Source organism: Aotus nancymaae, unplaced genomic scaffold (genome assembly GCF_030222135.1).
Source record: "Aotus nancymaae isolate 86718 unplaced genomic scaffold, 86718_ANA_hifiasm-v0.15.2.pri h1tg000003l, whole genome shotgun sequence".
NCBI classification, from domain to species: Eukaryota; Metazoa; Chordata; class Mammalia; order Primates; family Aotidae; genus Aotus; species Aotus nancymaae.
In genome coordinates, this window is record NW_026988414.1 from 11,310,132 (window position 1) to 11,324,687 (window position 14,556).

The 14,556-nt window shown below is 41.3% G+C and overlaps 1 protein-coding gene across 2 annotated transcripts in view; it reads left to right on the top strand.

Moving 5' to 3' along the window:
* Nucleotides 1-375: 375 nt before the first annotated feature.
* Nucleotides 376-14,556, top strand: part of MEGF9 (multiple EGF like domains 9) — a 107,295-nt gene continuing 93,114 nt past the window's right edge. For both annotated transcript variants that reach the window (XR_010343410.1, XM_012458247.2), the window contains exon 1: nt 376-1,067. Coding sequence is in view for 1 of the 2 variants with exons in the window: in XM_012458247.2 (XP_012313670.2) it covers nt 464-1,067 (604 nt within the window). In the remaining variant the exon portion in view is untranslated. The remainder of the gene's footprint in view (nt 1,068-14,556) is intronic.

The window sequence follows — 14,556 nt, forward strand, 5'->3', positions numbered from 1 at the left end:
AGATGACTAGGCCCGGCGTCTGCCGCTCTGGGCACATCCTTTGTCTGCTCCGCGGCGCCCGGTGCCCGAGGCCCGCGCCCCACTCCTTGGGCAGACAAAGCCGGGGCCGCCGCGAGCCCGGCGGGCTAGAGCTGGGCTCGCGCCACCCTTCTCCCGCCTCACAGACCGCCCCCTCTCCTGGACGTCCTATGATTGGTCCACAGGGCTACAAAGAGGCCGGGAAGCGGGCGGATCACGTGGGCTAGTCTGGCCTCCCATTGGTTAGGCGCGGCTGCCAATCGAGGAGGGCGGTCGGTCCGCGCTCGGTCGGGTCGCTCCCTCCGCTCTGGGGCCCGCCCGCGGGGCCGGCCGCCTGTCAGAGGGAGGTGGCGATGGTGCGCCCGGTGGCGGCGGCGATTGCGGAGGCTTCCTCGGTCGGATTGCAGCGAGGAGAAGATGACTGACCAACCGACTGACTGAATGAATGAATGGCGGAGCCGAGCGCGCCATGAGGAGCCTGCCGAGCCTGGGCGGCCTCGCCCTGTTGTGCTGCGCCGCCGCCGCCGCCGCCGCCGCCTCAGCCTCCTCGGCGGGGAATGTCACCGGTGGCGGCGGGGCCGCGGGGCAGGTGGACGCGTCGCCGGGCCCCGGGCTGCGGGGAGAGCCCAGCCACCCTTTCCCTAGGGCGACGGCTCCCACGGCCCAGGCCCCGAGGACCGGGCCCCCGCGCGCCACTGTCCACCGACCCTTGGCTGCGACTTCTCCAGCCCGGTCTCCGGAGACCACCCCTCCTCGGGCGACGGCCGGATCCGCTTCCACCACCTTTCAGAAGCCGCTCGGCCCCTCGCTGACCACCCCTCTGGCGGCGGAACGCACTTCGACCACCTCTCAGGTGCGGACCAGATCCGCGCCAACCACCCTTTCGTCGACCACTGGCCTGGAGCCGACCACCCCTGTAGCGATCACCGTCCCGGCGCCCACCACTCCCCGGACCCCGACCCCCGTTCTCCCCGGCAGCAGCAGCAGCAGCAGCAGCAGCATCCTCCCCACCCCACCTGCCACCGAGGCCCCCTCTTCGCCTCCTCCAGGTGAGTCCGGCGCTCCCTCTTGGGCAGGACCCGTCCTCACCCCAGCCCCGGCATCTAGGGTTGGGCTCTTGCCTATAATTTATCGTTTCTTGCCCCAAAGGCTCCCCATGTTCCGGCTCCCGAGGGGAGATCCCAGCTCCAGCTAGCCCCCCTCCCGCCCCCAATCAATCTGGAAAGTCTTTTGTCCCCCGTGGGCCGTGCTCCCTCGGGAGGGGGTGGTTGCTGGGTGGAAGGCATCTCATCTTCCCAACAGGGCTTCGGGCCTTTTTCAGAGACCCAGAATGGGCGCAAACTTTTGGGTTGGGTTCGCGCACCCAGTCTCTCTTCCTGTGTTATTTCGGGGAAGTTTGAAAGCCCGCATAGTACCTCCTTCAGCCACTGGGTCAAAAGCTGAGGATAAGGGATTCCTTTCAAAGCTCCAGTTTCCCTGGTCATTTCTTCTTGTTTATGTAAATATCAGATGTGTGTATGTGACAGGTGGAAGAGAGGTAGTGAGAGGATTTTGTTTACAAACAATATAGGAACCACTTGAGGGCAAAAAATAAACAAAAAACAAAAAAGGCATTGTAAGCCATGTTGTCCCTGCAAATAAGTGGATTCAGTAGGTCATTTGGGACAGGTGTGTATCTAGGTTGAGCACATTTATAAATTAGGTTAAATCTCTTTCTTGCACAGTTTTTTTCTTCCACAAGTGTAAGGTCAGCATGTTTGGACAAATACACAGTTTAAACAAGGATGCTTATTTTTGTCTTCTTAAGCCAGGATATTCAACTTTGCTGATGTTGATAAATGCCAATTTCTGTTTGAGCCCACGTAGAAAAGGCTTTTCTTGCTGAAGTCTTGAAGCAAAGTTAGAGACAACTCCTGTTCTTTCCCCGTTTAAATCTAGAGTGGACCTAGAACTAAGACAAAACAAAACAAAATCTACCTTGTGAAGACGTTAGGCCAAAGTTTCTGAGTTCTCTTGTTTTGAGTTTGGGTGGAGATTTGTCCAAACCGTTTGTCTAGCTGAGTCTGTGACCTAAATCTTAGGCTTAGGTGAGGCAGGTATGGACTTTGCACTATAATTGAGTGTGTAGAGAATTTTCCCACATGGTTATGAGCCTATTTTAATACAGTCTTGAGTCTTGGGTTAGAACTTCGTAATGACATAAGTAGGATTATTCCCTCATAAAAAGCCAAAGGTGCATCTCTTCCAGCTTCAAGGATAGTATTAGCTAGCTGGGTTTTACCTGTAACCCCTTTTGGTTTTCATATATAGAGATTGACATATTACTGAGAGACAGGAAGCAGAGTGGTTGAGAATATGGACTCTGGAGTTTATTCCTAGGTTTGAATCCTAGCTCTTCTCCATGTTAGCTGTGTAAGCTTAGGCGGGTCACTGAAGCTCTCCGGACTCAGTTTCTTTGATTGTGAAAAGAAGATAATATTATAGTAGTACTTATCTCATAGGTTGCTATGAAGACTTTTTTGTTTTTGTTTTTTGTTTTTTGAGACAGGGTCTGGCTCTGTTGCCCAGACTGAAGTGCAGTGGCGCAATCTTGGCTTACTGCAACCTCTGCCTCCCGGGCGCAAGCGATCCTTCCACCTCAGCCTCCTGAATAGCTGAGACTACAGGTGTGAGTCACCACACCCAGCTAATTTTTTGTAGAGATGAGATCTCATTATATTGCCCAGGCTAGTCTTGAATTCCTCAACCGAAGCAATCCTCCTGCCTCGGCCTCCCAAAGTGCTAGGATTACAGGCATGATTCACTGCACCAGGCCTGCTGGGAAGATTGAATAAGTTAATACACTTAACTGTGCTTACAACAGTTCCTAGTGCAGAATAATCACCATATGTGTTAGCTATGCTTATGACCAGGCCTGTGTGTGTGTGTGTGTGTGTGTGTGTGTGTGTGTGTGTGTGTGTAGAAAGTATTTGAGAAAACTAATAGGGACTTGTGGTGATTTTTATTTGTTTTAGTAAAATATAATAGAAAAAGAATGAATTTGATTCTCTGGACTTTTGAGCATACAGAAACATTTAAGTAGCAAGATCACTTACTTTGGTTAGTATCTGATAAATAAATGTGTGTAATTCATGTTATTTTACTTTTACTATTTTTGTATTGTTATTTTTAAACTGCAAAGGTAACCCCTGCAGGCAAAAAAATATAAACAACCAGAAGTCCACAAAGGAAAAAGGGAAAGTCACTCCTTCACTGCCTTCTAGTTTCAGTCAGTCCTTAGAAGTTACTACTGTTACTAATTTGTCAGATCTTTTTTCAGCTGTTTTTGCTGGACTTATGTGAACATACACACAGGGTATTTAAAAATAGATTTTAAAAAATCAAAATTAAGTAATTCTACACGTTTCGCAACTTGTGGTATTCACTTAACTGTGTATCATGGACTTTTAAAAAAAAAAGTCAGTATCTAGAGTCTACTTTATTCTTTTCAATAGTTGCATTTTCCAGAGTAAGAATGTATCATAATTTATTTAACCAAGGCCTTATTTATGGATACTTAGATGCTTCTAGGCTTCACTTAAAAAAGCCCAGAGAGGAAGCAGCACAGAGTATTTTTGTTAAGTCTGTCATACATTTACTATATTCTCTAATACTTTCACTGGAGTTGCATAGAATCCAATTCAGTTTAAACTGAAGTAAAGCTCGTTTGATTACTATTTGCCATCTGAACTGTTGTTTAGGGCTTTTAGTAATTTTCATGAACTAACATATCTGTGGTGGTCTTTGGTTGAAGAAATTTTAGAAGGATGTCCAATTTCAGTAACTTTCCTGTGTTTTAAATATTAGGTAGTTTGTACTTTTCTGTGAATTCACTCTGGATTGCCAGTGTCTCAGCAGCTGAACTGACTTTACAGTGATCTGATCAAGTATGGAACATGGGCTCCAGTCTACTTTGAACAGTAAACATCTCTTTGGCAGAAGGAAAACTTATAATTGAATTTGAGAGAACTGGTTTGAATTGCAAAGTTGGATTCCCTGGCATTTGAGAAGATGGTTGTACAGTATTTTTTAATTTCAACATTCCTGTGAGAACTAAATGCCATTGATAATATATTATTTGATTGGATAGGTCTTATAGATTCTTTTTGAATTAATAATTTCTTTCATGGAGATTGAGCTGAGAGCTTTTGCCTGCTCCTCGGTTAGGGCCCTCTTTTGTTTACAGGTACACTGATCTGCAAACTGAAACTAATTGCCCAGCAAGCAGGCACTTTTTCTCCCACAAACCCAGCGAAGCATTCAGCTGATTGGTTGGCTGGGTAGGACATTTTAAGCAGGGTGAAGAGAGATGCTGTGATACCAGAAGTAGTAACAATCAGCAGTAACACACTGAGGTAATGACAAAGGTTTGATCTTTTTTTTTTTGAAATGGAGTTTCATTCTTGTTGCCCAGGCTGGAATGCAGTGGCACAATCTCGGCTCTATGCAATCTCTGCCTCCTGGGTTTCAAGCGATTCTCTTGCCTCAGCCTCCTGAGTAGCTGGGATTACAGGCACCTGCCACCATGCCTGGCTAATTTTTCTATTTTTAATAGAGATGAGGTTTCACCACATTGGCCAGGCTGGTCTCTAACTTCTGACCAGAAGGTAATCCGCCCTTCTTGGCCTCCCAAAGTGCTGGGATTACAGGTGTAAGCCACCGTGCCTGGCCCAAATGTTTGATTTTTAAAATTATGGACCCTTAGGGCGAGGCAGGACTTTAAATGCTACTACCTCCTAATGTGGCTCTACATTTGAAGAAATATTTCCATAGGCTTAGCTGAAATTTCTTCTTTCAGTTAGCTGATTGATCTGGCTCTGCCAGTTGGGGCTATACAGAAAAAGTCAGCTCTCTCTGTGCCATGACAGTTCTTACGGATTTGGGGACAGGGATCATGCTACCTCTCAGTCTGGGCTAAATAACTTCAGCTCCTTCAACTGGTCTTTCTGTGACATGGTTTCAGATTTTCTCACTATCTTGGTTACTTCTCTTCTAGTACTTTTTTTTTTTTTTTGAAACGGAGTCCCACTCTGTTGCCCAGGCTGGAATGCAGTGGCCGAGATCTTGGCTCACTGTAACCTCCACCTCTCAGTTTCAAGCAGTTCTCCTGCCTTAGCCTCCTGAGTAGCTGGGATTACAGTGCATGCCACCAAGCCTGGCTACTTTTTGTATTTTTAGTAGAGACAGGGTTTCACCATGTTAGCCAGGCTGGTCTCAAACTCCTGACCTCAACAGACCCACCTCCCTCAGCCTCCGAAAGTGCTGGGATTACAGGCGTGAACCACTGTGCCTGGCCCTCTTCTAGTCTTTTTCAATTTTTTTGTGTCTCTCCCAAAATGTGGAACAGAGCTGAATGTAATACTCCAGATGTACTCTAACCAGCTTGTAGCAGAAAGGGGAGTTGCCTCATTCCTTCTGGATGGGATACTGATGTTGATGTGGTTAGTTCCTAATCACAGTAGCTTTTTGGCAGCCACATTATGTTGTTGACTCATTGAGCCCATTAAGATTGCTAAGTTCTGTTAAAATTTATTTATTTTTAAGTATGTGGTGGGTGAGTCTTCTGTTCATTTTGGACTTGGAAATTCTTGTAATTTTCTAGAGTATAATCTGAGACATTTACTAAATTTATAAGATTGATTGTGTTAAATTCAATTATCCTTTTAGATCCCAAGTTTGTCAGTCTACTCCACCCAGTTTATTTGCATTTACCTACAGGGTGTTCCTATAGACAGAGTCTAAAGACAAGTTAGGGCACATTATTCTTACCTCATAGGGGAGAGTAAATTTACAGATGATAAAACAATTTGGAAGGCAAGGTATAGTAATTTAGATTAGCTTTGAAGGGTCTCTTTCAGCTCTAAAGTTCTGTGATGATTGGTCTGCATGATTCAAGGCATATTTATGCCCTCCAAAGAACCTTAATTATTTATTTGTTACCTAAGTGATGAGAATAGACTTTGTTTAAGCAAGCCGTAGAATTTAGAATTTGGAAACTCTGACTACTGTGATATGTAAATAAAATATTACAGATATATTATATTTGTTTTTTTGTGGGTTTTTTTTTGTTGTTGTTTGTTTGTTTGAGACAAAGTCTTGCTCAGTTGCCCAGGTTGGAGTGCAGTGTACCTTCTTGGCTCACTGCAACTTCTGCCTCCCAAGTTCAAGCAATTCTCCTGTCTCAGTCTACTGAGCAGCTGGGACAACAGGCATGTGCCACCACACCTGGCTAATTTTCTTCTATTTTTAGTAGAGATGGGGTTTCACCATGTTGGTCAGGCTGGTTTCGAACTCCTGGACCTCAAATGATCTGCCTACCTCGGCCTCCCAAAGTGCTGGAATTACAGGTGTGAGCCACCGTGCCTGGCCAAGGAAATGTTTTCCTCACCCTAACATTCTCTAATACTAGAGTCAGGATCCTACTTGTGTTTCTTTAAGAAGATGACATTTATTTTAAGGAAATACAAACTGTCTAGGCTTCAAAGTTAATATAGCTCCACAGTCTTTTATCCAATACCTGTGGGTTGGATGTGTTTCAGAATTTAGATTTTTAAATTTTTTTCATAAATACATTCCAGTGAACTGGGGGCAGCATCCTGTAATCAAACACATTAAGATATCTGCAGTAAAATGCACATGGCTGGGTGCGGTGGCTCACGCCTGTAATCCCAGCACTTTGGGAGGCCGAGGCGAGTGGATCATGAGGTCAAGAGATCGAGACCATCCCGGTCAACATGGTGAAACCCCGTCTCTACTAAAAATACAAAAAATTAGCTGGGCACGGTGGCGCGTGCCTGTAATCCCAGCTACTCAGGAGGCTGAGGCAGGAGAATTGCCTGAACCCAGAAGGCGGAGGTTGCGGTGAGCCGAGATCGCGCCATTGCCCTCCAGTCTGGGTAACAAGAGCGAATGCACATATCTTTATGTTGAGTGGGATAAAGAAAGACTATCAGTAGCCTTGCATTTGCTCAGGTTAGGTTTTGTTGCCAAACATATTCAGGATAGGTCAGATATTTGCCACCAAATGAGGTACAGGAAAATTTTTAGTTTCACAGCTTCTGGTATTTAGCATCAGGTTTGAGGGATTGCGGACTACTATAATAGTAATTAGAAACCCACTTACTATGTTCCTGGCACTGTTCTTTTTTTTTTTTCCTTTTTTTTTTTTGAGACGCAGTTTTGCTCTTGTTACCCAGGCTGGAGTGCAATGGCGCAATCTCGGCTCACCGCAACCTCTGCCTCCTGGGTTCAGGCAATTCTCCTGCCTCAGCCTCCTGAGTAGCTGGGATTACAGGCACGCGCCACCATGCCCAGCTAATTTTTTGTATATTTAGTAGAGACGGGGTTTCACCATGTTGACCAGGATGGTCTCGATCTCTTGACCTCGTGATCCACCCACCTCGGCCTCCCAAAGTGCTGGGATTACAGGCGTGAGCCACCGCGCCCGGCCCTCCTGGCACTGTTCTAAGTGTCATATACACACACACACACACACACACACACACACACATACACACACACACACATATATAAATCATTTAATCTTCAATACAGGAACTATTGAGTTAGTTACTATGTTTATCCTCATTTTATAGATAAGGAAATTGAGTCCTGTTGAAGGCCAGCTCTGGTAGAAGCTAATTTCAAACCTAGTGAGTCTGACTCCAGAATCCATATTATTGGCTTTTAAAGAAATACAGTTGCTGGCTGGGCGTGGTGGCTCATGTCTGTAATCCCAGCACTTTGGGAGGCCGAGGTGGGTGGATCACAAGGTCAGGAGATCGAGACCATCCTGGCCAACATGGTGAAACCCTGTCTCTACTAAAAATACAAAAAAAATAGCTGGGCATGGTGGTGCGCGCCTGTGGTCCCAGCTACTTAGGAGGCTGAGGCAGGGGAATCGCTTGACCCTAGGAGGCAGAAATTGCAATGAGCCGAGATTGCACCATTGCACTCCAGTCTGGCGACAAAGCGAGACTCCAAAAAAAAAAAAAAGAAAAGAAAAGAAATATAGTTGCCTAGAAGAGTAGGAAATCATTTTGCTAAAAATATTGGTTCTTGGATATTAATCTGAGAAAACTTCTGCTGTTCTTTGGCATTTACTGTCTTCATTCCACTGTGTGCTATTCATTCATCTTCCTGAATTTTCTTTCTTTTTTTTTGAGACAGGGTCTCACTCTGTCTCCCAGGCTGGCGTGCAGCAGCACAATCATGGCTCACTGCAGCCTTGAACTCCTGGGCTCAAATGATTCTCCCTCCAGAGCAGCTGGAACTACAGGCGTGCACCACCACACCGAGCTAGTTTTTGTATTTTTAGTAGAGGTGGGATTTCACTATGTTGCCCAGGCTGGTCTCGAACTCCTGAGCTCAAGCAATCCACCCACTTGGACTTCCAAAGTACTGGAATTACAGGTGTGAGACACTACGCCTAGCCACCTTCCTGAATTTTCTGTTTGACAATGTTTTACAATTGTCATATTAAATTATAGTTCTTATTGTTTCATTAATTAGGTTCTAAGTTTGTCTGTGATAGAGAGATTTGTTCATATTTTTTGTGGGGCCAGGCCCAGGGACTTCTAAATTTATCATACCTTATGCCTAGCCTAATGGCCTAGGGTTCTGTAGCGATTCCTTAGTCTGATTAGTTTCTGGAGCAGCATAGGTAAACTCCAGAACATTAGTTTCAAATCTTCTGAATTATGTCCCCAGGAAGCCTTCTGGCTAGTTGAAAATTTACACATTGAAATAATCTGACTAGATCTTTTTATCTTGATCTCTTAAAAAGACCTGTAAAATTAAAGTGTGCATTACTTTTCATCTTAGCATTTCTAAACATGTATATATTAACTTCCAGACGTTCTGGCACCCTTATAAAAAGAATGGAAGAAAAGTATTGCAGTGCTGTTTTTACTGATGAGCAAATTATGGGTGGAGAGAGTTCTGCTCTAGGGTACTTAATCAGAAGAAAATAGACATGTAAGACCTTGTTTAGCTGAAAGACAGTGTTAGAGGATATTTTAAATTATAAATAGCTTTAATCCATACTTTTTGCCTTGATCTTGATTTTTGTGTGTTTTTTTTAGGTGTGATATAAAAATCTTTATTACTGTTATTGACATTATGTTACAGGGACCTCTTCTGTGATCACTTAGTCTTTTTTCAAATATACGTTTTGATTTATCTGTTCTTTACTAGAAATGACTACCCTGACTGCACTGGTAACTTTAAAGGAGAATTTCTAAAAATGTGATGAAGAAGATGAAGATTTTGTCTGGATACCTATGTTTGAATCTTAGTAAAGGTTTACTAAAAATAATTATTGTTTTAGATGTATCTATATGAGTACATGTGATAAATTTGTGTCAAAATAATCTCTCTAATAATGTCACTGTTCTATAGATAATTATTGACAGAAAAAATCTTTATTATTTTGTCTTCATTGAAAAAAACCTTTCTTCTATGCTCCTTGTTCATTTTTTTTTTCAATGTAAAGTCTTCTCTGTGTTCTTCTCACTCATATCTTTTATTTATAGCCCCATCCATTCTTTCCATGATCTTTAAGGAACCAAATTACCCTCTCTGTTGAACAATTTACGGCTTTGTCCTCCTTCAGTGCTTCTTCAAAGCCGAATTCTTCCAAGAAGTCTTTCTAGATGAACAAAAAGTCCTTGAAGATGTCTTAGTGTCAGCATGCGTAGTGTTGAACAATTTGCACTCAAAACAGAATCTGTCTTTCTCTGTGACTTTGACTTTTTTCTATTGATTTGTTTTTAGTCTATTTAATTTAGATTATGAAGCCTTCTTAATAAGAAAATGTCATCTTTTATACAATATTCAGAACATGGTAATTATTCTCCCTTTTTGAAAAAAAATGGAGAAAAGATTTTCTTTTTCCGCTGGTGTCTTCTTTATTGTCCAGCTTATACCCCACCCCCACACCCTTTGCCACCTTTGTCTGAGGAACAATAATGAAAAAATTTTCATAACAGAAGTTATCTGGCTCTAAAAAAAAAATCAAGTACTTTGACTAAGTAGCAGATTTATTTTCCTATTTATGAATAATATGAGCTGTTTTTGTGGTAGGTGGTTTGGGATGCATACCAGTATAAAAGGTCTAATTTGATTAAGAAATAAATGTTTGATCTTTTGAATGACAGAATTTCCCCATTAGAAATATAATTAAAGTTAATAGTGAACAGAGTGCTTCTAATATTAATAATTAACAAGTGTGCAGTACATTATGGCTTACAGGGTGCTCTCAGAATGTCTAAAACCTTGCAATTCATATTTTGTTGATTTCTGCATATTACATGAATGAAAAAGGCTTATCTCCTCTGTTTGTACTTTTATTGGTGAATATTGATCAAACCTTTATAGGTTTTGGTGGGTTTCAGATTTGATACTTTGAATTTCAAATCATTATGTTTTAAGTTTATTTTGTTAAGTATGAATCTTGGCTTGTTTAGCTGCCCATATTTATATGATGAAAAAATGGTATTTAGAGAAGAGAACTGCTTGCTTTATATTTTCTTTCCTAGACACTACACAGGGCTGAATGTTGTGGAAAGAGCCCAGTAGTAATTGAAAGTAAATGGTGATGGAGATACCAAGGTGAACTACAGAACTTGACTTGGAGGGCTCATATGATGAATTTCATTTCCTTTTTTTTTTTTTTTGAGACAGAGTCTTGCTCTGTCATCCAGGCTGGATTGCAGTGGTGCGATCTCAGCTCACTGCTATCTCTGCCTCCTGGGTTCCAGCAGTTCTCCTGCTTCAGCCTCTCGAGTAGCTGGGATTACAGGTACCTGCCACCATACCCAGCTAATTTATGTATTTTTAGTACAAACAGGGTTTTGCCATGTTGGCCAGGTTGGTCTGAAACTCCTGCCCTCAAGTGATCTGCTTGCCTTGGCCTCCCAAAGTGCTTGGATTACAGGCATGAGCCACTGCACCTGGACTAAATTTCATTTCTTCATATTGAAATACTTAATTCTTTCTTAGTGTAAGAATCTCTTTGGAAATATATATATATATATATATATATATATATATATATATATATATCTTTTTTTTTTTCCAAGATAGAATCTCACTGTGTCTCCCAGGCTGGAGTGCAGTGTTGCCATCTCGGCTCACTGCAACCTCTACCTCTTAGGTTCAAGTGATTCTCTTGCCTCAGCCTCCCAAGTAGCTGGGATTACAGGCACCCACCACCATGTCCAGCTAATTTTTATATTTTTAGTAGAGACACAGTTTCACCATGTTGGCCAGGCTGGTCTCAAACTCCTGACCTCAGGTGATCCATCCGTCTCGGTCTCCCAGAGTGCTGGGATTATAGGCATGAACCACTGCACCTGGATCACAATCTCTTTGGAATTATCTTAACCTGCTATTTCAGTTGTACTGCCTCAAATTACTGTGTTAATGGCAAAGAGATTTATACTTTCACCTCTAATGTTAACTGAGCACATATTGTATGCCTGATTACCTATAAGGATTTTTTTTTTACATACATCGTGTTATTTAATTTTTAAACAATGCAGAAGTTAAATCTTACTAGCCGTACTTTATGACTGGCAAACGCTGAGATTCAGAAAGTTAAAGTAGTTTGCTCAAGCCTATCAGGCTTACAGACCCCATGAGGGCAGGACTTCTGTTTGTTTTGTTCACCATTATACCTCTGCTGTCCAGCCCAAATAGATTCTTAATAAATATTTAGTGACTGAATTAGTGAAAAGGAGGGAACAGTTTGTAGGTATACTAGACATGCAGTGTCCATTATTCTTGAGAAAAATAATGTAATCATAGCCTTTCTCTTTAGTTTAGAAATGAACTTTTCTCTCACTCATAGTAATATAAGGAATAGTATGAGAACCTGCTTAGGGCAAGTGGAACTCCTTGAGATCTATCTTATTATATTAATTATTCATTTTTTGTTACATAATTTTTTCCCTTGTATTTTTCTTAAAGGAAGAACAACAATGGACAAATGAACATTTGACGACTTTGTAGAAAGGGTAGCTAAGTTGCAAAAGCTGAGCAGTTGTCTGTGAGATGTGGGATCCTAAGTTTTTTATTAGTTCTTTTACTAGTTCTCTATCTAGTGAAAGCAAGTAGTTTACTCTGTTAAATGAGGTAGACTAGATTTGTGCTTTTTAAACAGTATTATTTGGGGACCTAGGATTCCTCAGATGTGTTTGGGAGCTATTATAGGGACTAGAGAGGCCAGCAGGTCTACTTCTGGACCGTTTACATCCAACTCTAACCTCTCATCCCCACATCACCACCCACACTTTCATCAGCTCTTCTCTCATTTGGCTTATCTATTGGATTTGCCCTTCCAGTAAATATTTTTGAAATAGGAATTCTCTTACTCTAACATTTTATGATAAAGAAATTTGGTAATCTATGAACTTACATTAAAATATTTACATTATATTAAGTAACACTATACATAAGAGGAGAGAAATATACCAAAATGTTAATTGGTTAAAGCTAAGTAACGGGATTATGGGTAATTTTAATTACCTTCTTTGTAATTACCTTCTGAATTTTTAAAGTTTTTTCAGTGACTATATCCAATTCTAATTTTATGGTCATAAAAATAAATGAATAACATTTAAAAATGAATAAAAAGTTCTGATAAACTTGGTAAGTCTTTACTTATATAATAAGATCAAGTCAAATGATATTACCTAGGGTCACTTAACTATAATTTCTGTCATTGACTGAGTAAGTTTGATCTATATCAGAGGTATTTTTTTAGTCTAAGTGAGTCAGGGTTTTGAAGAAAGGAGATTGCTGAAGACAGTACCAAAGAAAGGAGACTATTCCTGAGGCCTGACAAATCTTAAACATAGAGTAGGAATGACATATCTAAGATTTGGTACCCTTAGGGAAAGTTTAACTGAGATCTTCAGCAGAGGCTAAAAATTGAGCGCTGGTTCTTTCTCTATTTCATTCTGTCTAGGTAATTTAAAGCATGCACTTTAAAATTACTTAAGGTAGCTTATTGAAATAAATCTTGTTTAGATTGTACAAAATTTGAATTCATGGCATTGTTCGTAGTCTTTATCAATATAATATAGTTGATTATTTCTTCCTTAAACTTACAGAGCCCCTAAAAGTTTGATTTCAGTCTGTCCATATGTTTTGCAATTAGATCAGATGGGATTGCTGTTATACTGGTAATATAACAGATGTTCTATATGATACCTTGCCAGGGAGACAGCTAAGCTCTAAGGGAAGGAGAAATTTATTCATTTGGAAAAAGGAATGTATTCTGCCTAGTCACAGGGAAAACAATGAGTAGGAATGTTGTCAACCTGGCTGGAGAATGTTAAATAACCTTTTACTAAATTTTAGACCTGTTAGATAACTGAGTCTGAAAACTTATTTCGGTCTTGCATGCTTCCAAGAAACTGGCCTATTATCATAGATCTTATTAGATTTTTATCATTTATTGTTTAATAATCTAGTGCTTTTACTTGATATATGTGAGCAAAAGGAAGAGATTAGAAGTAACAGCATCGTTAACTGCAAGGAGGATATAATATTTCCTACTCCCTTTTAATTTTGGATTTTTTTTTTTTTTTTGAGACAGGGTCACACTGTTACCAAGGCTGGAGTGCAGTGACATGATTGTTGCTCGCTGTAGCCTTGACCTCCTGGGTTCAAGTGATCCTCCCATCTCAGCCTCTCAAGGAGCTGGTACTATAGGCATGTGCCACCATGCCTGGCTAATTTTTTTAAACATTAATTTTTTTTTTTTGGTAGAGACAGGGTTTCACTACGTTGCCTAGGCTGGTCTTGAATTGTTGGGCTTAAGTGATCTGCCCACCTCAGCCTCCCAAAGTGTTGAGATTACAGGCCTGAGCCACTGTACCTGGCCTGAAAATGGTCTTTAAACATGAAATTTCTTTAAAAAATATTCTAGGAAAAGTGTAGATGTTATTCATTCTGAAGGCAATTGGATAACTTGAATAGTTTTTTAGATTCTCTTCAGTCCTGTTAATCATCATAGGGATTGGGAAGGGCTATTGGAAATAATGAGGGGAAAGGACTTGCATTCCAATATATTTATCCTGTTTTGTTTGTTTATTGAGGCTTGATGAGAGGAAGGCATTGGGCTTTTTCTGGTAGATTTTTAATGTGATTTTATATTTATTGTAATCCTAGAGTGTGTTTTATCAGTTCTATATGAATAGCACCAATGGTATAGTCCCGCCATCTATTGATGTTGTGTGGGTTAATGAATAGTTATAAAGTGTACCAAAAACTGAAAGCAATCTAGCTGTTGGGTATTATTATACTAAATTGTTGGTATATTGCCTGCAAACCTATCCTGTTCAACTGGTTTTAGTTTTTAAGTTAGTTTGTTGCTTCAACTTGGCCACAAAGGCAGGGCTGAATGGTCGAGCTAATCAGTGGAATGGAAGTCAGAAGAACTAAATTCCAATCTTGCTATTCACTTTTTGGGTTATTGGCACATTTTTTTGA